Source organism: Apteryx rowi, unplaced genomic scaffold (assembly GCF_003343035.1).
Source record: "Apteryx rowi isolate R43461 unplaced genomic scaffold, aptRow1 scaffold_29, whole genome shotgun sequence".
Taxonomy (NCBI): domain Eukaryota; kingdom Metazoa; phylum Chordata; class Aves; order Apterygiformes; family Apterygidae; genus Apteryx; species Apteryx rowi.
In genome coordinates, this window is record NW_020449307.1 from 707,899 (window position 1) to 732,307 (window position 24,409).

Consider the following 24,409-nt stretch of genomic DNA (forward strand, 5'->3'; position numbering starts at 1 on the left):
GTTATGAAGAGCTCACAACCCAACAGTGACAGCTCCGTACAGAGGGTCGCATTTTGAGAACTTTCCTTTCAGCCTGGCACCCTTGGTAGATACTGAGGTTGCAAGAGCCACCAGCTCAGCATCTAACTGCAAGTTGGGCTGCACTTTTGTTTTAAACTCAAGCTCCAGCTGCTGGAGTCATACGAATAACACAAACTCCCAGCCTTAGTTACTCATTTCCCTATTTAAAAGCACACTTCTAATCCTCTGGTTGCCCAGAAAAGCTTGAAGACATGCTTAAAGTTTTAAACCCCCAGAATTAGATGGCTAATGTATATTTTAAATGTCATAACTCTCAAATCAGCCTCTGGATCTTAAACACTCTGGGGTGGCAGCACTGGGCGTTGGTATTCATGTCAGTCAGCTGAGCCACGTTATTTGAGACTGTCCTTGCGTAGAGAAGCCCTTCTGCATGGCACCGCCAGACCGGAGGGGACAGGAGGGCCCAGAGGTACTTTACAGTGACTCTGTTCATCGCTAAGGTCATGGCTTCGCGGTATAAAGTGCTAATGACAGGTGAACTCGAACACGAGAGACAAGGATGTGTCTTTTGGAGGCTCAACATCCACATATCTCAGCAGCTCATTAGCGTTAGATATACAGCAGTGTATAAATATTTAACTCTCATTAGCATTAAATATAAGTAAATATAGTCTTAGGGGAGGCACATTTGTGTCCAACAAACATCAGACACACGTAAAGTTCTCGTGAGGGCGGGTATATAAATAATGAACCTTAGTTAATGAAGCCATTTGTAAATGGCTTGCTTCTCACCAGCCTTCGATTTGTGAGGAATGCCGTGTCCTGCCAGGCTGCCAAGCCCGGGAAAACCAGCAAACACAATCAAGCAGCATTAGTGGGCTCCTGCTTGACCTGGTTCCTCTGATCCCTTTTTTTCTTCTCAAAGAAAACCCCCTTTGTACTCAATGCTGCCTTTAAAGGTGAGGTTTTGGTCTCGCTGCTGCACAGACATAGGGAGCAAGAAGCCGAAAAGGAGGAGCTCATCGCAAAGGAGAGCCGGGGCATTGCTGGCAGCCCGCAGCCGGACAGAGCACCCCTTTCCTTGCCATCACCATGCTGATCCTCCTTTTCCCGGGCATCACGACACGGATCTGTCCCATCTGAAACGGTGCTTCATCCTCCCGTCCCATCGAAGCGGGGCGGGAAAGCGGTTTGGCCCCCGCGCGGCGCCCGCTGCCGCAGCATCACTGGTCCTTTCCCAACCCGCGCTGCCGGGTACCGGCAGCCTGTCCGCACCTGGGGAGGCTGCTGCAGGCCACAGGACCCAAAACTGCAGTCGGTTTTGCTGAGAAATAGGTACATTTGTAGAGGTAACAAGGGCCCTGCGATGCTGCCCTACCTCTTTCTGTTGCCACCTCCTGTTTTTGAGAAGGGCCTGGTGGCAAGTGTCTATGTGGGAGGAACAGAGGATGAAGGAGCTGCCAGCAGTAATTACGATGGCAGCCTTTGTGGCATGCATTAACCGGTAATTTAGCGCTCAAAGAGGCTGAAGTTATGGGCGATGGATGACAACGCCTACAGTGCAGAGCTCTTTGGACGCTGGGACTGTGTCTTCACCTGGGGTCTGCAGGAGGATAGGTGACAAATGCTTATAGCAATTTTGACAGAAAAGGCACATATGCCCAAACTATTTTCCATAGTCTATCTGTATTTTTTTCTGCACAGACGTAATAATTAACATTTTCATAGAGCTTCACTATCATATCAAAGCAAGTTAGAGATTCTCCACRTTTTATGGGTGGAAGAAGAGAATCAGAGATTATTATTCTTTTTTAATGCTGATGAGTTATTTCATCAGTTTCCATTTATGCAGCAGTTATGAGTCACTGCCAACTGGCTAAGCACAAACCTGCAAGAGGCAAGTCAGCAACAGAGCTAGAGGTCTCTCCCTCTGCATTTTTGCAGTCACATGCACACGTTTGGGAAGAAAAATTCCGCAACGGGTAGTGCTAATGGTGGAGGGAGAGCAGTGTTAACTGAGGAGAGGGGCGCTAGGTGTTTGTGGCTCTKTCCGTGTTGCTCCAAGTATACCGTACATCTAGTATTTGGTTACCCTCAGTCTCTGCAAAGTGCTTTTGGTGTAGGTTTAGCCTGAAATTTGGTGATAATCCCAAGACAGGTCAGTAAAACTACTTCCATGCTTTATGTTAAACATGTGCTTCCATGCCTTGGGGACTGAATTTACCTGGACTTTCTTCACTGGATTCAGCAGCTAAAGGGCAAATCCCAGCTTAATAAGGGAGAGCTATTCCATCTTTGCTGGTACAGACGTATTAAATTCTCTTCTAATGAAACAAAGGGTTATATTATATTGCTAAAAACCTGGGGAGCTGTATTCACCATGGCAAAGCAAAACAAACCTTCTGCAGAAAGAAACAAAGCAAAATAGCACACAGAGAAACTTTGTTGTTTCTCAATTTGATAAGTAGGCAAGCCTAGGAAAYGTGTTTTTTCCCCTAAAAAATATAACACAGTGCAGGCTGGGTTTTGGTGAGGGATTTTTCTTGGGGAGGGAAGGGGGTAATGGAGTCAAATCCTACTGACCCGGCAAATGAACTTAGCTTCTGCCTTTGTTTTGCCCACATAGTGGTTTTTAAGTCTATGAGACAGTGCTTTCAAGGTTGTAATTTTCCTGTCAGTTCGGTGGACACTGTTTTGAAGGGTGCTCCTCCCTTTGTACTCTTTCCCCCTGTTTTTTTTAGCCCACTCCTAGAGAGGCTGCTTGAGATGGAAACTTCACCTTTGCGCCGTAGAGGTTCGCAGTGGTGTTTGCAGCTTGTATGCGGAGGGTGGGYAATGAATTTTCAAAGGTCTGTGTTCAGCGACTGAACTACCCTACAGTGCTACATGACACTGCTTGTTCATTAGAGGTGCTACAAGAAGTACCTGGTAGGTTGGCTTTTATGTCTAGCGCAGCCCTGGAGGAAAAAATAAGCTTGAAAAGTTTCCTCAACGCATCTCTTTTCCTTATCAGAGTTTGGACAAACTGTTAAACTTCTGCAATGTTTCAGCAGTTATCAAGCGATGGTGCTGTAGAACTGAAAAACTTGAATTCCCATTCCAATTTCCCCACAGTGAGCAAGTTTGATTACAATGGTATAAAATGTTCTGTTTCTGCTTTGTTTTCTTGATTCRTTTCATTCCAGCTACTTTATTTCATGAGTTAATAATTCCTTGTGCCTTCCTACTCAAAAAGCCCCAAACAGATTTAATCAAAATCAGCATTCTTTTGCAAAATACTTCAATATAAATAGAATAAGTTTCTAATTCGTCAGTTCCCAGAGGTTCTTAGCCTTACAAAATTTCCTGCTAGCCCTTTTCTSGGCAGGGTAAATTTTCCTTCATTGCTCGTAGGCAATAGGTTAAGTTTCCAGTCCTGCATCTCTTTTGAGGTTTGCATCGAAACAAGCAGGATAGCACTATGCTTTCAAAAGATGCTTAGCCATTTCTGTCTTTAGGCTGAAGACCAATGACTTAGTTCTTTGGAGCCACCCTAGAATTAACTATCACATCTTTTGCATTCACTCTTCCTTGTTGACCCATCTAATGATCTCAATATTTCATTTAGCCCTTATACCTTTCTTAGACTGTCCCTAGCCCTTATCTCCGTATAAAGRTAAGTTTTATGATGGCTCTGTACATCTGAAGTTCAGTGAAATAGTTTAGAATTTAAAACAATCTGCGGAGAGAAGCGCCTATTGTTCCTGTAGGAAGGTTTTAATTCTCGTGTAGTTGTATTGTTCATGAGTGGCTGGTGCTCGCAGGGGTTTAAATAGCCCAGCTTGTTGGTGTAGGTGAGCAAGCTTGTTGGAAGGATAATGCTTTTCACTGAACCAGCTGATGTCACTGAATAAAACACATGCGTTTTCAATCACAAAAGCCTTTGTTCAGATATGTGTATGTTCTAGAGCTCRACCATTTTGATCATCTACATCAGTTATTCTATTTGCTCTCCGTGTAAAGCATTCTGTAATATCTCTGGGTTGTCGCAGCTGCAACCGTACTTCCAAGGGTTTGTTAATATTGAAATTTCACTGCAAATATAAACAATTGGATATTTGAAAAACAAAATGGAGCTTGCATTTGGTCCATTCTCATTTCAGTTATTTTTCTACCTTACAACAAAACAAATCAGAGTGGTTTACAAATGTTATGCAAACTCTATTTTCTTCTATCTGACTTCTGTCTCCAAGATTTAGAGAGAGATTTTTTTTTTTTTAATAACAAGACTTTATTATATTATCTGTTCAATAAAAGTACAAATGCAGTCTGCAATAAAAAATTCTTGGCATGGTAGGACAGGAAATGAAATTGTATCAGTCACTGCTGGCTGAGATAGGAAGGCTGGGTGAAACACAGACACATGGGGACGCTCAGGCCAATGTGCCTCCACAGYCTGCCAGGCTGCAGAGAAACTGGAGAAGCTGCTAGTGAACAAAGTGCTTTATTTCCTTTTTGGAGCCATGCTGGTGACCCCCACATTGACATGAAGACCTGACTAGGACGAGTGGAAGAGATAGCATCCCYGATAGTGAGGGTGGAAATGAGAGCTGCTCTTCCCACTGCAAACAGCACCCTGGAGGGTTCAGAGACTGAGCAGAGGACACCCAAGGCTACTTGGAAATACACAAAATCCATTACTTTTAATGCCCTCACCTACCACTGCATTTTCAATATCCTGTCCACTTTATATACTGCACTGCGCTCTGTCTTTCACAGGAAGATGGTGGGATTTGGGGGTCCAGTTAAAGCAGTGTTCACTGTTTCCATAGCTACAGCTAGTTTGAACACTGAAGCGAGTTGCCATAGAAAGGCTCAGTGCATGCACTTTGCCCACATGAGATAGCAAAACTTAAATCCTCTTCACTGAAGAGGAGGCACTGTACTCAGCAGTGCTGACTTGCATGTTTTGCAGTCAGTTTGCTTGCATTGAGCAGTTCAGAATATGAAATTATCTGGGCAGAAACTAATTCTACCTTCYTCTGACAACTAGAGCCCAAATCCCTTGCTTTTCAAGTGATTGAGCTAGGATTTCCAGCCCAAGGGAAGCCTCACTGCCCTGTGCTCAGTGCAACTGCTTTGGTGGGAAAGATGCAAAACACACATATGGTGTGATGCAGTGCCGTGCTCAGACTGGCTAAGGTACCTAGAGCAGCTGTGGCCACACTGCTGCAGTGCTCCACCAGGCTAACTGACCTGCTTTTTGCAGATATCCTCAGGAGGGAGCTCCATCCAGAGCCATCCGTAACTTGGGAAGCACAAGGTGCAGTTTGGAAGTCTTTCAGAATGAGGAGAGATTTCCACTTGGGTCTTTTGGAAACGCACACCAGAGCTGAACCACCCAACTGTCTCCCTAAAGACTCCCTAAAAGTAGGTATAGCACAGTGCACCCTTCCTTCTCTGCCAAAATTTGGCAAGATGCATCCTGAAACATGATCTGACCAACTTCTCTGCACACAGTAGCCCTCTCTTCCACCCTTTGTCTATTTTTGTTCAATGAGACACAGCTCTTCTGTCCGAGAAGAAAATGACCACCCCTAGCCATCACATGTGTATGGATGAAATAAAGGGCTGAATTAGGTTTGAAACAATCTTGGTAAAAAGCAGTTTTAATCTCCTGCAGGTTTCAAAGTTCTTAGTCCCATAACCGCCTTAAAAGAGTTAAGAGAAAACTGTTACCTTTCTGACTGGCAAAACTTCTAGAAATGTACTCCACAATTTTCTGTTGATTAGGGTTCTATGTTTCTTTAGCAGATAGTAAACAAATACCCCAGATAAGGGTCTTAATACTTACTTCATCTTGATTTCTGTCTCTGTATTCATCTAACAGTCCTGGAAGCCGGAGTCATAAGGATAAGTCCGTTGGCTTGGCAATGTTGTTGCATCTTGGYTTGATACTACCTAGCTTTTGAAATTATATTTTCTTTTGAAATGTCACTTGCATTATTTTCATCTGCTAGCTTGGTTTAGCATACTTTTAAAGCAGGGCTGGTTGCAAAGTTGGAAAGACAGATGGATAGATAGATTGTAAACCATGAGGCTCAGAGGTGTCCAAACACTTCATTAGATTTCCAGGGATGTTCCTTGCTTCAAGAACTGAAGACCTGATTAAATTTCCTTATTGTAGGGATTAAAGGAGTTAGGGAAGATAATAAGAAAAAAATATATATATATGCCAAGRTGCTCATTGGAAGGTCTGACTGAAGTTGATTACAGGAAGAGAAATGCATTTTTTGCAGAGGTTGRCGTAGTCAGGGACTATGATATGAGGAGTTTGCATAATTTGGTGATAGTTCAGTCCAGAGCTGAGAAGGGGGCATGGACCCAGGGAGGGAAGGTGGAAAAAAGCCCAAACYTCAGCAGGTCAGCTCTGTACACCTCATTGTACACTGCAGTCAAGTGTTCCTTCTGCAGCAAAACACTATCATGACTCTTGAGGTAAAGAAAAGGAATTTGGTACCAAGTCCTCTGCTCCCAAGTCCAATGTTCCCTCTTTGGGCTTCAGACAAATCAAGATCCCACATTCGCTTGAGTAAAGCAGAACAAAATCTTAATGAGCCAAGGCTATATTTGAGCCCTTAACTCAGCATCAGTTTATGCATACATTAAACTAAGCAAACCAAACAGCATGCACACTTAAAATTACCTCTAAAAAAGAACACAGACAATTGTAAGAGGTTTTGATGCCACTCAGCTCACGTATTTCCCTTCAGAGAGTTCCTCCTGCGAGGGCTCGCTGCCCTTGGCTCAGGCTCCTGGCCAGTGCATAGCTGAAATCCTCTTCCTTTCTCTGCTCCAGAAGGCTAATGGACTCCTGCTGGGTTGGGCCCTACCAGTTAGCCCTGCCTCACCATGTACAACCAAAATGTAGAGCTTCTCTGAGCAAGCCATTTCCCCATCTTCTCCCGCAAAGTCTCTTTCTGCAGTAGGCAAGGATTGTAGGACATAGTGCTCATAGGAGGCTGTGAGTTTGACAAATGTAAATGACAATTATGCTTAGAAAAGGATGTTTCCAAAAGCTGTTAAAATGATGAGGAGGTGTCATTGCTCAGTAGGATATTCAAAATTTACCATCATTGCTATCTCATGAAACAATACCATYGTTGTGGTTTACAGTGCTTATGGGATTATGGAGGACTCTGTTTTGTGTATTTGTTCTTTGTTCATATGTCATGTCCCCATAGGAAGAGGGTCACTGCCTCCGGTGGATTCTCTGAGGGAAAGGGAAGAASGTCCCAGGCGGCCGGGAAGGGAGAAGCGAGGCACTGAGAGCCTGCAGCCCGGAACAGGGAGCAGAGCCACAGCCAGGACTCAGTGAGGATGAAAAGAAAAACTTTCTGCAGCCCAGAAAGGACTGTGAAATTTCCCAAACGCCTGAGAGGAATGAAATCAAGTCTGGAAACAAGGATCAGCCCTTTCAAGGCACAGAGAGCAGGGAGAGAGTTGCTTACAACCTCCGTTTCATCTCTGTTCTCTTTGACATGGCCACTTTATTTACAAGTGTTTTAGTTAATATACTAATAAAATTTGACCTTTTGATCCTAAAAGACTTTTTTGCTTTTGGGGTAGCTCACCATGAGGAAATGTCCTAGACAGAGCCACTCAAAAAGCTGCATCTGATCTGGGATCCCTACACAAGGGTAAGCTGAACACCATGCCCTCTTTCTCCCTGGTGGACACGCAGCGCAGTCCCTTTCTGAGAGAACAGCACTTGAGGATCAAAGCTACCATATGGATAAGGGTGGGAATATTTTTCCAAGCTTCACTCACATGCTCTTCAAAGTTGTCTGGGTGCGTACTCTGCAGGTTAAAATTCCCTTGGCAGAGCTCTGAGTATTTCCCATGGGCTCAAACACGCTTTTTTTCACTTGACTTCCTCCAGGGAAAGCTCATATATCCCACTGAGGAAGCATCATGAGCTCACGTTTCCCTTGAGAGAGGCCTGTTGTATTCCAAAGAGACTCTGGATTTCTTTTTTAGAAAAAGGAGATGGCACTTTCCTAATCCCCTTTGCTAGTGCTAGGGAAAGCTCTTCCTCACCAAAAAATTAGTACACAGCTCATACTCTGAAGATCTTCCCTCTTCCTTTGAGCTTTGATAGGCAGCCAGCTAACAATGTTGACATTTGAAGTATCATCATTAGCACTGAGTGCAATGAATCGGGTAGATAGCATATGTCTCAGAACTACTGTTTCATGTTCTGTAAATGTCACAGTATTAGCCAGACTCAGAAATATTTGGAAACCATAACAAGTTGAAACTATAGGGTTTTTTTGTTTTGTTTTGTTTTGTTTTTGAATGAAAGCAACAAGAAAGAACTGCCCGTACCCTATGGTGCTTCATGCAGAATGAAAGTAGCAATTAAATCATTTTGGAGACATGCTTGCTTGATCTTATAGCTCTGCAGGTTAAGAAAAACACATCTGCCACTTCCTTATCATTTTTCTTTTTTTGTGTTATCGTGGTTCCATAGAAACTGTAGGCAACTTATCCCTATTAAGCTCTGGAGTCATTTGTAAAAGTTTGTCCTTTGAGGGGTCAGCCTGTAAGTCCCTTTTCTGCTTTCATTCATGGGTGCCCTGTTTCTTCTGTTGCCATTCCTTGGCTTCGCTGCTTTGGAGTATCTTTATTCTTGCTGTGAGCAGCATAGGGCAGGCAGAAGAAAGGGGAAGGGAATGGACTTTGACTGACTGTCTAGATGTGAACTTAGAATTTAGGCAACATGCATTTTATTCTGCCTCACTACTCACTTCCAGTGCAAATTTCTCTCTGAACCTCAATTCCCATCCATGAAAAGGGGAATAGTAATTCTTACCTAGTATATATACTAATYTATTCAATCTGCTAGCACCCAGTACCTTTCTTCTCTCTCTTTTCACTGATTAAGATTTGACCTCAGGCCTCCTGGGTCCTTGAGCCTACTAAGAGAGTGCATGAGAGGGCAGCATTGTCCAAAGTAGACGAAAGAAGGAGATATGGACCATAGAAGCCAAYTGGACATACATGAGTTTATAGGACCAGATGGGATGCTTCTGAGGCTGCTGGCTGATGTCTCCACAAGGCCGCTATCGCCTTTGAAAGGTCATGGTGATTGGGGGAGGATCCTGATGATGGGAAAAAGGCAAAGAAGGGCAAGAAGGACCAAGAGAACTACAAGCTAATCAGCTTCACCACACTCCCCGGGACAGTTCAGAAGCAAATCTTCCTTGAAGCCTTTTGCAGCCACATGAAGGACAAGAAGGTGATTGGCAACAGCCGGGATGGATTTACCAAGGACAAATCATATTTGGTAAGTCTGATTGCTTTCTATGATGAGACAACTGGTTCTGAAGACATGCGGAGAGGGGACATCCTCATGGACAACAAGCTGAACCTGAATAAGCAGCATACCTTTGCAACAAAGGTGGCCGACAACATCCTGGCCCCTATTAACAAGAACACAGCCAGCAGGTCAAGAGAAGTGACTCTTCCCCTCTGTTTAGGACTTGTGAGAACACATCTGGAATACTGGGTCCAGTTTGTGGCTCTTTCATGCAAAAAACCCCCAGTGACCTACAGGAGCATGTGCAGCAGAAGGACATCAAGATGATTAGAAGGCATGAGCACACAATGCACAAGGAGAGGCTGAGAGCTGGGTTTAAGGGGAGGGCTCAGCCGTAAGATGCGAAGGACTTACTGCTGTCTGCAACTGCCTAACGGGAAGGCAGAAAGAAGACAGAGCCAGACTCTTTTTGGAGGTGCACAGGCATAGGATAAGAGGCAACAGACAAGTTGGAAGATGGGAAATTCTGATTAGATGTAAGGATTGTTTATTTATTTATTATTATGAGGGTGGCCAAGTGCTGAAACAGGTTGCCCACAGAGGCTGTAGAATTTCCATCCTTCAGCATACGCCAAACTTGAATGGATCTCCAGAGGTCCCTTCCAACCTCACTTCTATGACTCTATTCTACAGTTCTGCTTAATGACTAAGGGCAAGTGAAAGCTACAGGATAGTGAGCAGAGACTACATCTCCCTTTTAATGGATCCCTAATTGCTATGTTACAGAGGCATGTTCCACATTTGTTTATTTCAAAAGGTTTATTTATTTGAAAGGTTTATTGTGAAATTTATTTGTTTTGAACTGATATATCAAGAGAGGTTTTCTACAAAGAACACCAGCAAACATTAGGAACCTAATGTTTCTACAAGGTAACTAAGCAATGAAGGTTTTTTTTTTTTTTTCCTGAGAATTAGAGGAGACATCAGAATCAAGTAGGGGACACTTCAGTATTATACCCTTCCATTAAAAGAAAAGTGTGCTCATAATAGCAATCTAGTATCAGAATACTGCATCAAATCCTTTCTTGACCACTAATCACACACACAGCAACATCTGTGCAAGCCAGTTGGCTCTAGACAGCTCCTGCGGTTCTTGAAGGACTATTTCTTGGCAGGTTCTGTTTTTTACTCTAATTGAAAGGTTAATCAAATCAGTCATACTTGTATGTTGGCTAAATAAACACACTGTCTCCACTGATGATGAAACAGATGTGTTACCACTCATGTTTCCCACRGGGTTCATTTGTTCCATGATTGCATTTGCTTTTCTTCAAGCTTCTCTATGCAGTATCTGACAGTATTTTGGATAGCTTTCACAAAATTAAAATTTACCTTTCAGATGCTATTGCCTTGACATTGTCACTTAACTATAGTACTTTTTGGCAAAGGTATATGTATCCTCAGCACTGCTGGGTTGTGGAAAATGTGGGAGAAGATAATCTTAAAAAAAGATGAGAACTGTTATTAAGGGATAAATAAACTACCAAGTCTAGCAGTTTATGTTGCTGAGGCAGAAACTGCTAATACATTTAACCTTGACTTCTCTCTGCCTCTTCCTCCCCCAGTGAAAAGTTTCATTCTGCAGTAAGTGACTGTAACAGGTCTTGTTAGCTTTTAGAAACCAAACCTGCAAATTTGTAGGTCTCATGTCTGATTTCATGCACAGCTAAGTAGTGCCATTAACTCATTAAATGCATACATCTCATCTCTTTTTGAAACCAAGGTTTATCTTCAACATGAAAATTCGCCATTTATAAGGCATACAAAGATATGCTGAATGTATGACTGGTAGAAATATTTATTCAGGTAAGAAGTTTTGTGTGTCGGAACATTTTCAAAAGTCCCAAAGTTACAACAGTTGATTTTGTTTTAAAGTAAAATGCATTTAAAAACTTTCAGCAAGCTGGTGAATAATGTAATGAAGGAAAATCTCAAGCCATTATCACAGATTTAAATGATTTTTAGTAATACARCTTCTGAAGTATATTTGAAGAGAAAAAAAAAGGTCTATCTTGTTCTCCATTAAAAAATAGTATTTTTGCAATGCACTACACTGTTGTTCTTTACGGTGGGATTCGTCTCACCTATCTTCAGTTGTCTAAAAAAGTAGACACCTACTCAAAATTAGTTTGTTCAACTCCTTCTGTTAAGAGATGTGGTTTCTGCAGGGGCCTCTGTGTCATGTTTTAGAGGTGCTCCCTCACTCCATTCACAAGAAAAGAGGCCAGATTAGCCACGTCTACCTGTGTAAATGACAAGTTATTCACACAAGACCAAATAACTCCCATTGTATTCCCCTCCTTCCTTTTTATTATTACTTTTAGAAATTTAAAACTAAGCGTAAAAAATGTTATCAACTTCCAAAGTTAAGTCTCCACATTGAAGACTTTCTTTTACTTAATTTTGTAATGAAAAGGAGGTTGTATTATCAAAAGCTGAACCTAAAAGTACTTAACCCTGCTGTTACAAATAAGTGGAATTTGGGGAAAAGTACCATTTTCCCCACCCTGTGCCACACCATTTTGACTTCCGATACATCTAACAACATCCTGAGCCAAAGTATGAAATTCACATTTTCTACAGTTTGTTACCTTACCAAAAGTCATACTGATAGAAATTTTACTATTACTGTCACCATCACGTAGCACCTTATTACTTACAATAAAAAAAAAAAAAAATACAGGAATAAATCAGGTTAGCTCAAGAACCCAATGCCTGCAACGACAGTTAATAGGCATAGTATTGACCTCAGTGAGACTTCACTCACCTTAAAATTTACTCTCACTGTGTTCTTATAGCTTGAATTTGTCATTTGCTTAAGCGCCTTGCTGAACTAAGGCATGAAAAGAAAGGCAACAGAAAAAGTCAAATATCAGGCGGATTTACATTTTAAGCCTCGACACAAGAGATTTGAAATTAATAACTTGCCCACAGAAAGCTTTGCATAAGCTCAAAACAGCAGCTTTCCTCAGTTTAATGTTACTATATTTGTAAAAGCTTCTTTGTAAAATGATTCTGCACAAAATTGCAGAATGCTTGAAAAAGTGTGGTGAGCTACAGTTTAAAATAGTTTTAATCTTGCATTTTTGTTCTGTGCATGGTTCACAAGGTGCCCTAACATGCTTGATGCTATACAGACAACTGAATATCTGCATTCCCCATCAGAGTTTAATGGTTTACTGATTAAAAAGTAAGTGTTTTTAGGATGATTTTTCATCTCTAAGAATCTAAACTGATAAAATGGTAAAGCTGGATTATAAGACCTCTGTGTGTGTTAGGAAATACAAGTTGAATATAGATTTGGGAGACTGTTTTTTAATATTTATTTAGTAAAACTCACTATACAAAGAAAAGTTTTCACAACAACATATTATGTAGGGTTATAGTTGCTCCTTCCTTCAAGCTATTTCTTTGTATCAGTAAAAAACACATTTAYACACTTACAACAACTTCCCTTTAAAGTACTGGGCTTTTATATATTAAAACATACCTGGTAAAATAAGCTTAAAATAATTTTACATTGCTTGGAAAAAGATTAGAGTAATTTACTCTTACCAGAGTGCCATAGCTGCACAGTATTCAAAAAAATGAACCACCACTAAAATATAGAGTCAAACATTTAAAAGTACATTTATTTAAAATGTGGGCAAAATATCAATATAAAAGAAAATAGAGTATAGGAAATAAAAATAAAGTACAAAACATTTTCATCTTCAACATCCATAATTTAATAGACAGCAAGCCCTTTTATTTTTACATCCAAATTACACTTTTGGCTGAAGTACCATTGTTTATGTTAAAATGCTTAAAAACTGGCTAATCATGATACCTAAAGTGGGCTTTTTTTAAAATGGTAGTATAATACAAAACATAGTAAATTATGTTTCCTCATAATAAAATTACACATCCTAAAAAAGATGCAGTTTATTTTTGCTTTCCTGCTTTAAACTGCTCATCATCCCTAGGAAAACAGCTGGAAAACAGCATCCACAGGAAGTTTTAGTTACTTTGTACAATGGCTGAACAGTTAGATTTAATGCTCCAAGGATTCCGAAGCAGTAAGGCATTTTACTATCCATCAAGTAAATTTATATGTATGTTTGTTAAGAACAACAACTTTGAAAAATGTTTGCAAAACAGAACTTATAAAAACACTCATAAAGACATACAACCTTTACTTTTTCTGTACTGCAATTATCAAACAGGGCTTATAATCTTCTTCAGTAAAGAACTATTCTCCACTTCTGTAAGTTACTAGTGACAACTATTTTTCCTGCTGATTAATATTCTACAACTGTTACAATCTGACAACCCTGCCTCCCCCCTCCATTGAAGTATTTTCTAGCAGAAATTAATTCCACTTTGAACTTAACCTGGTTATCTACGTGTTAAACTACCCTCTTATCAAGTAAACAAACATTACACATCCTAAAAATCATGCAAGTAATTATATCCTAATTAAGAAAACCATTTAGTAAACCATACTGCCTTATGCATTTGACAGCCTTTACACAAAAAGGATATGATTCATAATCCAGCGTTTGAGTAAGTACTCCAGTCAGGACAAACTCCGCATTGTGGACATCTGGAAATATTGAAAACACGTATAAAGTTTACACACTATAAAGACATTATTTTTTATTTTGCATGTGTGTCAGGAGGGGCCATTCTGCACCTTTCTGCTCTTCACGCAGAGGCTTTAATGAGCATTGCCCCACCACTAGACAGTGCCCTCCTACTAGCCACCACAAAGTACGTGAGCATCACATTGTTTGCACCGGAAATAAAAGACTTCCCCAAGGCACTTCTGTTAGTAAATACAGCATGTCTGTGGTTCTACAGTGAAGCAAAAATAGCTAAAGCGAAAAAAAAAAAAAATCTTTTAACCAACTTGATGAATACTAAGACAATAAACTTGCCTCATACAGGACTGATGTCCCAAGCTCAAGCCATAGCCTTCCTATCATGGGTGGACTTACGCTATCCCCCCTTCAAGGCAAAACAGCTTAAAAATTCTACCACCATTATTTAAGAGCACTGATTGAAAAACAACAAATAATAAATCCACTCTGCAGGAAAACAGCAGAAAAACTGCTGAAAAAAAAGTATATACATTTGTAATAGTGTAGTGCTGCACTAAATGACATCACACAAGCACTGTGATGCAGAAAAAACTAACAACTCTTACAGTGTCTGAAAAAGTTTTAGCAACAATATAACAAAGTGAAAAGGTTTGTGTACAAGGAAGAGGGCATTCTGCGCAGGACTGGCAATGTTACTGCACTGCTGAGGAAACTCTTCCAAATTATTTCTTGAATACGTAGGGGGCAGGAGAAACCCTGTTTGAAAACTGAAGGCATGGTATTAAAAAGGAGCTTCACTTCTTTTAAACTGAAATAAATAAAAATCAGAACAGGTAGAGACTGAGCACGGCTATATTGCAGCACAGCACAAAGACATGGGAATAGTTTTAAAAGTACTTAGCTGGGATATGTTCTGTAATAACTTCTGCAGCCCAGAGCTCAAAAATGAATAACATGCTGCTGATAATAGGGTGAATTAGCCGGCACTAAGATTTGGGGTTACTTGGCTAGAAAATACCTCAATTAGAAATATCTAGCAAACAGTTGGGTCAGCTTTCTCCATGGCCTGCAGGATAAGACCAAGTATCGCTCTATTTTTATCTGAAAGCTTCAACAGGTATCTGTACTTGTAAAATAATAATAATAATAAATCAACACAACAGGTATAACGTACAAATTACACTGATAGCTTATACATACCTATGCCTCTAGCAAAATATTCTCGACATAAGTGAAGGTCATTTTCACAGGAAATCAAGATTATCTCTGGCAAACTCTAAATGAAAAAAACTAAATGTAAGCTCACAATAATACAGTAAGATATTATCAGTTAATTTTAGAAAGCAACACTGTACACACTTTATTCTGTTTATGCTCCATAAGTTTTCGAAAAGAAGGCTGTTTAGATAACACTTTTCCTCCTGCGCATTCCACAATAGCTTTCATGGTGGAAAGACTAGGACAAATTCCAGGTGTAATGTAAAAATATTTTCCCTAAAAAGAGAAAAGAAAGAATACAAAAAAGTGTTATTTTGTTAGCTGATTTCTGATGTGTATCACGTCAAGTTTTATTATCATGCAACCCTCATCTTACACAGTCACTGGGCAGGCTGTCAGCTGGTGTTAGATCTTACAGTTTTTAGTAGCCTACTACAATCAGTCCACCAGTTGATGAGTTGCCCTTAATTACTGCTGATCTATTTTCCCTGGAGGGGCAAACCCCTGATTTTGGAAAAAAAMCAAATGCTCCGCATGATACGCTAGTCTATTTTATTGTCCTCAGCTACAAAGCTGTGGTCCCAAAGCTGAAAGTTAGGTTGAAAAGCTCCAAGCGTTTAAATGCGTTTAAATGCCTTCTTAAACTGCATACCTTAAAGAGTGGAGCTACTTGTGCTCTCTTCAGAGACTCCTCTAAACTAAAGCAGAAAAGAACCTCAGCTTCAGCATCTCTGAGCACAAAGTTCTGCTCATCTGAAAAAGAAAGACTGATGATGTAATACAGGAAAGAGGAAAAAAAAAAAAAGAAACTCAGCATAACCTAGGCTGTAATCAGATTAGAAAATACTGGTGGCAGGGTGACTCTAAATGGTCATCACTTACTAAAGGCCTACTTATTTTAACATGATTATTATACCCCCTTCATATTATTATAAGGATGACCTTCAGCTTCTTGGAGAAAAAAAAACGCGCGTGTATTTCACACTTGTTTAACATCCACTATCCTAAAAAGTCCCCTTTCCTAACTTATTGGAGGAACTTGCGAATTTTTATTTGTTGAGTCTCCACAGACAAAGGAGCAGAAAGATTAAGTTTATGTTCAAATCACTGTGACAATCTATGTCAGAGCCCCAAAATTGACTTCAAGTCCTTATTCAACCTTAACCATAGAGATAGAAAGATTGCCATTTCCCTTGTCCCCTTACTCAGCTGGGGTTTTTTTGTGAGGAAATTCCAGTCTTAACTTCACCTCTCCACAAAAAGCTGTATTAAACGTATTTCTAAATCAGGTATGGTTCAAAACACTTAAGTTTAAAGAGCAAAAATTTTTATATGGAGAAGAGATGCGTCTTCTCACAGGCAATTCCAACAAACTGCATGAGATGGTATTGATACTCTTCTGTAAGAGGAAGAAAAACAGCATGACGATTTTTCTAAACCATTGCTATGTTTTCCATCTTTGTACTGGGTACAAAGTGAAAGAAGCCCATTAGCTAGAAATCCACAACATTTCAGCAGACAAGTGAAGTACTTCAAGTACTAGATCAAAAGAGTCATCCTTCCAAACCCCCAGACCTTCTCTGTCTTCTAACAGATCTCAAATGGGCTGATTTCTCAATTCACTGACACTGAGCAAAGAGCATCACCTTCTTTGCATTTATAAAAATGTTTGCTGGTTTATTGGTTAATTAAAAATTATCCATAGATTTAAGTCTTTGTGGTGGTTARCCAACAATGCTGTGTGTTTGTTCCTTTCAAACAAATTGAATAAAAAGCATAAAACAATTAAAAAATAAGTATTCAGCCTTTAAGAGGATTTTGTTAGATCTAACGTCCTTGACAACTAGTCCTGAAAATACCTATTTTGGTATTTTCAGCTTTCAACAGTAGAAAATGTAAAAACAAAGTCAATATATTTTAACAGTTACAGTCCTAGACTAATTCAATTTAATTAGCTAAAAGTATTTGTATTCATATTTGTTTGACTTAGTTGTTTAAAATTTAGAAAAAATACTGAAACCAAAATCATCCTGGGTTTACATAGTAATGCAATCATAAGTAAAAAAAAAATCAATAAATGGCTATGCCAAAAATATAATACTTAAGAACAAATTATTTAATCACTCAAAAACAAACTTAAATTATTTTTCACTTCACTGAAAGGAATTAAAGCAAATTAAAGCAAATGTATTAAAGCATATGAAAACTAAATGCAAAAAGGCTCTGTTGAAAGAGAGCATAATCGTTGCTTGTGACAGCATTTTTTAACCATAACAACATAAACTTCTACCTCAAGTGAAATACAAACTACCTGCCAGTATAATTATTTAAACTTTGTCAATAATTCTCCATGGGTTATGAGCTATGATAACCAGACCTGCTATAGACTTAAAATCCCTGTTTCAATACTGAGCTCTTTAGAAAGCTGGCAAAAGACACTACAGTCAAAAGTCAAAACAACAAAGTGTACTTAAATATACATTCCATCTTTGCATACTTAAACCAAGCATCCAACCAACCTTAAGTTTACTACAGCAATTGATAATAATTTAGCTTACCAACAAACTTCTGGCATTTGAAACACTCTTCTAACCATTCTGGAGTTACTATGTGCTTGACTACTGAAATTGCCGTCAGGAACTTGACAGTACGGGTCACTTTACTGGCAATTAGATGGGTGCATTTCTGAGCAGATTCTGCTACTTCACCCCCAAGGATATAGAGTTTCTGAAAGTTGTACAAAATACAAATCAGAATGGAACAGTCCTTTAGGAATGGAAGAAAAATGGAGAATCATAACACCAATGTCAAATAAAACTCAGCTCCTAATAGTAAAGATAGGAGAGTTCTGTATCACAGTCATTTCTTTACTAAAGCTGATTAAAGGACAGAATTTATAACCATGGAAAATTCAGATATTTCCAGACATAAATTTCTTCTGGCAAGGCTAAAAGTTACATTCTGGTCTGTAACTTCTATTTTTTTTGGAGGGAATAACCAAAAAATACAAATTTGTTTTGAAGTGAAACATTTTATTAAGTCAAAGTAAGCAAAAGCTTTAATAATTTTGCTATTTTCCCTTACGGAAGGTATGATATATGCTCTAGTTATGGTAAACTTAATCTTCCTAGTCATTTCATAGAAAATAAAAACATCTAATGAAAAGCATGTATTCTTAAAATACACGAGTTCCACATGTATTTTTGATGTTAGTGAGTGACTATCCCTTTTCCCTTGGTTTAAACTACCAAACTATCTTATCACAATTGCCATATTTTCAGTTAAGATATAAATCATTATATGTACAGATTAGTAATATAACTAATCAACTGGTTAGGGATATCAAATTATCATAGGAGTTAGAAAGGCTGCACATAGAGTGCTGCTTCTGATGGAAATTTAAACAACAAAAACATTCAAAAATATCTGAACAGCTCTAGTAGTTCCAAATTTTTTCCCACAAATATCTTTATGTATGAATACGGAAGATACTAAGGTCATTTTATTACACCAGTCCTCAGGAGTCACCAAAGCAAGAAGGCCTAATAGGTGTATTAGAAGCCCGTCAGAGGCCTCTGGCAYTGCTCTGTGCTTTATTGCTCTGACAATAATGAACAAGTAGAATAGACAGGGGAAATGTTTCAAGCTCTTCTTTACTGTGCTTGCTTACTTTGACTGTAAAGACAAGATACAGAAATACTATTCAGTGACACTGAGTCTCYCTAGCACTTATTTCCTTCAGGGTACACATAAAGCCCCCGTAAATACTAAACTTGTACACGTATGAAAGGCAAAGGCTGTTATTTTCATAGTTAACATATGTTCACCTCAAACACTGTATACCTATGAGTGCAGGTCTTGAAAGATTTGCATTCTGATTTTCAAAGAGCCCTTTGGGAATAGAGGAAAAAAGACTATCCCACCCTCTCAAGAAGATGGTGGTATCCAGCCTCAGGAAGGTATCCAAACTCTGGAAGATCTTAATGGTATCATCACTGTCAAGTTTGGCTTAAACTTCACATGTCTCGAGGCTGAAGTTCATTTTTATATTTGTGAGCCATAGCTGTTACCAAAACAGATTCTCCATACAATAAACCTGATACCAACATGACAGAAAAGGAGGAGCTGTCACTGGCACTGTATGGGATATATCAAAAAATATTTTATATCACAAAATATTAAATATGAAGTTTCAAATGCAAACATTGCAAGGGAAAAAGAACTACAGACTCCAGCTACTTGAAAAATAAGTTTATGTATAACAAATAAGGTATTAGTTATTTTTGAGCATGACTGAAGTGATGCATATTTCTAAGCAATGCAGTGGACTCAAACTACTCCTTGTTTAATTTTGATTTTCTGGAGCAGGCATCAGTAGCAGGATCTTTCATGCACTACTGAGGTCACCAGGTGAAAAAAATTGCAAACCTCAGCCAATATGTGACAAATAACATAAATGAAAAGTTCTTTTAGACCAAATATTTTGTAATTACTGAGGTTCAAAGAGGGACTGGATTTTGAAACTGTTAAAAGAACATTCTAAATTATTTGGAGTTAAGTTTTGGAAGAGCTTTATTAGGGAACAGAACAAAACCTCCAAGGGAACACATTATCTCACACCTGCCGTAAGCTTTGTCATCAACTTCCTTTGAAGCATTTGGTATTACAGACACAACAACTACACTAGAAGAATCTTGAGTCTGATCTTGAGTACGACTATTACCACTTTTCTCACTTAAATTTGGTTATGAAGTTTGCTGATTTAAGAACTATTGTGGAAGGGGCCTCCTTGCCTTCTAAAAAAAAAAACATATGGAAAGGAAAAAAAAGGTATCACAGAAGCATGGAGCAGTTAACTAAGGCAAACTTAGGAACAGTTATCAAATAAAACTTAGTTCACATAAATCTACACTCTAACCTCAGCCTCAACAAGTCTGTTTTATTTTTATTCATTAGATATATGCTAATAATGTCTTACGAAACAGAAATTCAAATGTCAGGAAAAATGTTATCAGATATTCTAACATAGCTCCTCAGAGATAAGTGTGAAAGTCACCTTGATGTACTGTTGAACTTGCATAGGTTCAAATCCTGTGAAGAGCACCATTGGGGTCAGCTCTGGGGTGAGTTTTTTAGTAGGTGGTGGTAAGTCTTCAATCCTAGAAAACACATGAAATACAGCAGAATGTGAAGTTGGGCCAAAGCTCTATTATTATTATTTTAAAAACAGATAAGCACACTCTTGCAACTTTTACTGATGGAAATACTCAAATGAATAAGAATTAGGTAGGCCCAGTCTGCTGAAGAAAAAATTGCTACGCTGAGAACAAGACATGCTTTAAACTAGTGAAAACCATAAACTAAGCCTAATCCAGCAACTATCAGTCTCCAGAATAGCTTCTTAAAATGAAATATTTCTCCAAACATTCACCTGATTCTCTGGCTGCTTTACTTTTTAAACTTCTAAGTAGCACGCTTTACCCTTACAAATAATTGTTAGCTTTTTGGTGAATGCCAGGTATGTGCTGGTGAGAGAGGGTGGAAGAGAAAAGTCCCTCAGTTTTTAAAGCAGCCTTGCCATATAACTGTGGTATTAGCTGCAGGCCTAAGTATCCAGCACACAGACTGCAATAGGAAAACCGAATGTTTAAGAGATCACTCAATTATCTAAGAAGTTTTGAAGACATCAAAAGAACCTCTTACAAGATAGCTTAAAGATCCATAAAAAGTTACTGAGTCTTTTTTTTAAATCAAAAGTGGCTCACAGTTATTAAACATGAAGCAAGTTTATTATCTGTCAAATGTTTTAGTCCATTCTCTTTCCTTCCTTAAGTTTCTTTACATATATTTTATCTTTTCTCTTGTTCTTTTCATTTCTCATTTGAATTATCATATAAAACGTTATTAATCCCCTTCAAATGATTCTCTATGCAGCAACGCCTACAAAACAAACAAACAAACAAACAAACCAACCAAAAAAACCTAGCAATACCAGAAGGCTGACACCAGGGAAAATCCACTGACTGTCACACAGGTCAGTACTGCTTCACTTATTCTTTTGTCCTCTCTTGCTTGTACACATCCATTGGCTGTTTGTGATCTTGTAACTGAAGCACAAACCAACTTTTTGTATTAAAACTACACATCTAGCACAACAGATTCTGTCCCATGATTGGACTCCTATATGTTACAGTGCCTAAATCTCCTATTTTTCTTTCTTCTCATGGCAGGTTTCCCACTTCTCAGATTTTACAAGACCTTCCCCCATTYTTCTAATTCTTCTTCCTATTTTTCCTGTTTCTATTTTTTCCCCATTCCCTTACTACTTCACTCTCTAGTTATGTTCTGCTCCCTCAGACACCAAATTGAGCAGCTGGCAACATACAAAATTGTTGCCAGTTATTCCAACTGGGCACAGTATGGCACCAAACTGATGGCTGGTTGACAGTTCTGTGGAAAAGTAAATTAATGACAATTGCCACTGATTGATATTTAATCTTACCTTGCTCTTTTAGAAGATGGTTGAAGACTGGACTCATTTTGCTTTGGTTTCAAAGGCAACCTCACACCCTGAAATTAGATCATTTACAGGTTTATATTTGAATTGAGCAGGGCACCTAACTTGTATTGTGAAACAGAAAAACTATTCTCCACTATTCTGAGACTACATTAAAAAACAAAACAAACAAACAAAAAACCTCACCTAAGTGCATAACTTAAACAAAAAGGACATGCTACCAAGCATATACCGGTGTACACAAAGCTTACACAGCTGACTCAAGAGCAAATCTGAAAATTAATCAAAACTTCTCCACAAAGTTATGCAACTAAGTGGATACCACCTAAAACATTAGTATTTTTTTCCTTTAAATACAGCTGATAATCATTACAGGAAAACCCAAAGAATAAGTAAAGTGAGACTGAAATGATACTGAAAAAAAACTTTCCATTTGTTAAATCCACAAAGACTACAATATTCTTTCAGGTGCCTAAATATCAATAGAAATTATCAACACCTGCTTTTTACACACTTAAGTTCCCTAACTCCACACATGGAAGTTCCAGGGGATGCTCAGGTACTCACTGGATAGACGATCCTACTTCCTCTAAACTAGATCAGCTGCTAGAACATTTGCCCAGGAAGCAGAGACATGTAGCTTTTAGGCTCTCTTTGGCCCGAGTAACTTGAAATCACACCTCTCACTTGCAGGAATGTGACATCTATTCCTTTTTAACTTTCAAATCTACACCTGAAATTTAACGAGGATTGCTAGCAGCATATGACCAGAAAGACAGGGAGCCTTATTCTAGCTCACTGGGAGGACAGTTCCTTGGGAGGAACGAGGGATTTTGCTCCCTGCTTTCTGAATTGTGGATCTTCTGCTAGAAAATCATCAGTAAGAACAGAATGAGGCAGGAAGAAGGGAAGAGAGCCTCTGCTCACTTTCTGATAAACGTTCCATCTGTAAAATGTAATTCCATTGTAAAAATGCAAAAGGTCGACTGCATCAGCACCATCTGACAGACAGCYATCCCCAAAGGAGGGCCCCATACTTGAAATCCCAAGATGAATATAACTGCCTACTGTACCCAGTTCAACACTTCCACACACCTAGCATTTCATCACCAGATCATATTCTTAGCATGTGGGTGTCCGGAAGGGGGCTGGACTTACCTCCAGAGGTCCCTTCCAACCTAAATAATGAGATTCTGTGAATCACTTCACAGAAGGAGAAGCATATAGTAAATGTAGAAAGGGATGTACTTAAATTAGGCTTTCTGATCCACTTAATTCTCTCCATCTACTATGTAAGACAGGACTGAGATAACAAATGATCCAGAACAGAAAAGGTAAGGCAAAACATTTTTGCGCAATAATCTGATAGTCATCTGTTGTACAAATGAACTGAAAACTCATTAGTTCAAATTGGGTTTTACCTACATCAATACAGACATCRTGAAAATAGTTATCAAGTACAAATCTGAAATGGGTAGAGAAATCACAACATGAAAGCTTTCAGTATGAAAAACTGAAATAGCCTTCTACATATTCACAACAAGGAGACAGTAGAGAAAATAAGTTGCTGTTCCCACCTTAGCTCTTACAGCTGTCTCACAAGCAAGTTTTACATATTTCATAGAATAAATTCCATGACAAAAAAATACGTGTTTCTTATCTTGTTCATAGTGCATTCTTAGTTTCCTTACTCTCATTTATTTGCACTGCTGTTACTTCTAGGCTTACAACTACAGGTTTTAAATCATGATACATTATAAAAGTATAAAAATTTAGTACATATGCCCATGCTTTTAATTCTCAGAACAATATTTCAAAGAGATGACACAAAGCAGTTCCATCCTTAATTTACACTATTTACCCTATTTAAAACTAAGTCAAGATTCTAACAAAATTCTTACTGATTTGGGGTGTTCTGCCTTAAAAAAAACCTTTAAGTGGCCTGATCTTCAGAATGTGCTAGGGTACTGGCTTAAAAAGATCTGATGCTAAATCAAAAAGTGAAGCACTAGTCTAAAATCTCTTTGAAGTAACTAGATTTTGTACAACACATTGCAGTTTCTTAGTTCTGCAAAAGATTATTCCTATGCTCAGATTCAGATCCCAGATTTACGGAAATAAAACGGAAGGAACGCTACCAGGAAGTACACAACCAGGATGGTCCGTGTGGGTCCCTTTGGCATCTTTCTCACACCATGTGCACATGTGCTCACAGGTAAAAACACTAAGGAATAACCTTGCAGGAACACCCTTATACGGAATAACTCAACATACCATTAGAAGCTCTGGTGATACCTTTAATGGTACTCTCCAAGCATCTAGAAAGTGAAAAAGAAAACAGAAATGAAACCCTTGCAAAAGTTATTCATAGCAGAAGACACATGCTGCTGTCCTGTAAACAGCTACATATAAAAATGGTACAGAACGCAGGATACTGGGAGCAGAACTCTTACCCAGTAAGTTGAGAACTAGATGCTGACTAGGAGAAAGTGGATCTTGAAGACTGAATACTGTATACCGAGTGTGCTGTATCTGCCGCAACGCTTCAAAATTTCCTAGCAGTATGTCACAGAGCCATTGTGCATTTACACATGGTATTCTCCACTCTTTGGCTTTTTCATACTTCAAGCCACTGGGTCTTTTTGTTCAAAGAAGAAGAAGAAGAAAAAAAACTTATGTTTTGATCAAACAGGTACCAGCAATTTCCAG

General features: G+C 38.9%; 1 protein-coding gene across 5 annotated transcripts in view; it reads right to left on the minus strand.

Annotated features, from left to right (window-relative positions):
• Nucleotides 1–13,291: 13,291 nt before the first annotated feature.
• The window catches only part of PAXIP1 (PAX interacting protein 1), a 41,715-nt gene continuing 30,597 nt past the window's right edge, over nucleotides 13,292–24,409 (minus strand). For 3 of the 5 annotated variants that reach the window (XM_026069260.1, XM_026069258.1, XM_026069261.1), the window contains exons 12-21: nucleotides 24,154–24,338; nucleotides 23,975–24,018; nucleotides 21,686–21,753; nucleotides 20,240–20,342; nucleotides 17,742–17,910; nucleotides 15,836–15,936; nucleotides 15,325–15,459; nucleotides 15,166–15,241; nucleotides 13,907–13,967; nucleotides 13,292–13,476 (exon numbers count right to left, since the gene is read on the minus strand). In XM_026069260.1, coding sequence (XP_025925045.1) covers nucleotides 13,461–13,476; nucleotides 13,907–13,967; nucleotides 15,166–15,241; nucleotides 15,325–15,459; nucleotides 15,836–15,936; nucleotides 17,742–17,910; nucleotides 20,240–20,342; nucleotides 21,686–21,753; nucleotides 23,975–24,018; nucleotides 24,154–24,338 — 958 coding nt within the window. In that variant the 3' untranslated portion in view covers nucleotides 13,292–13,460. Of the gene's footprint in view, nucleotides 13,477–13,906; nucleotides 13,968–15,165; nucleotides 15,242–15,324; nucleotides 15,460–15,835; nucleotides 15,937–17,741; nucleotides 17,911–19,106; nucleotides 19,280–20,239; nucleotides 20,343–21,685; nucleotides 21,754–23,974; nucleotides 24,019–24,153; nucleotides 24,339–24,409 lie in introns of those variants that run through there. The other 2 variants (XM_026069259.1, XR_003254099.1) reach the window with 2 other exon arrangements.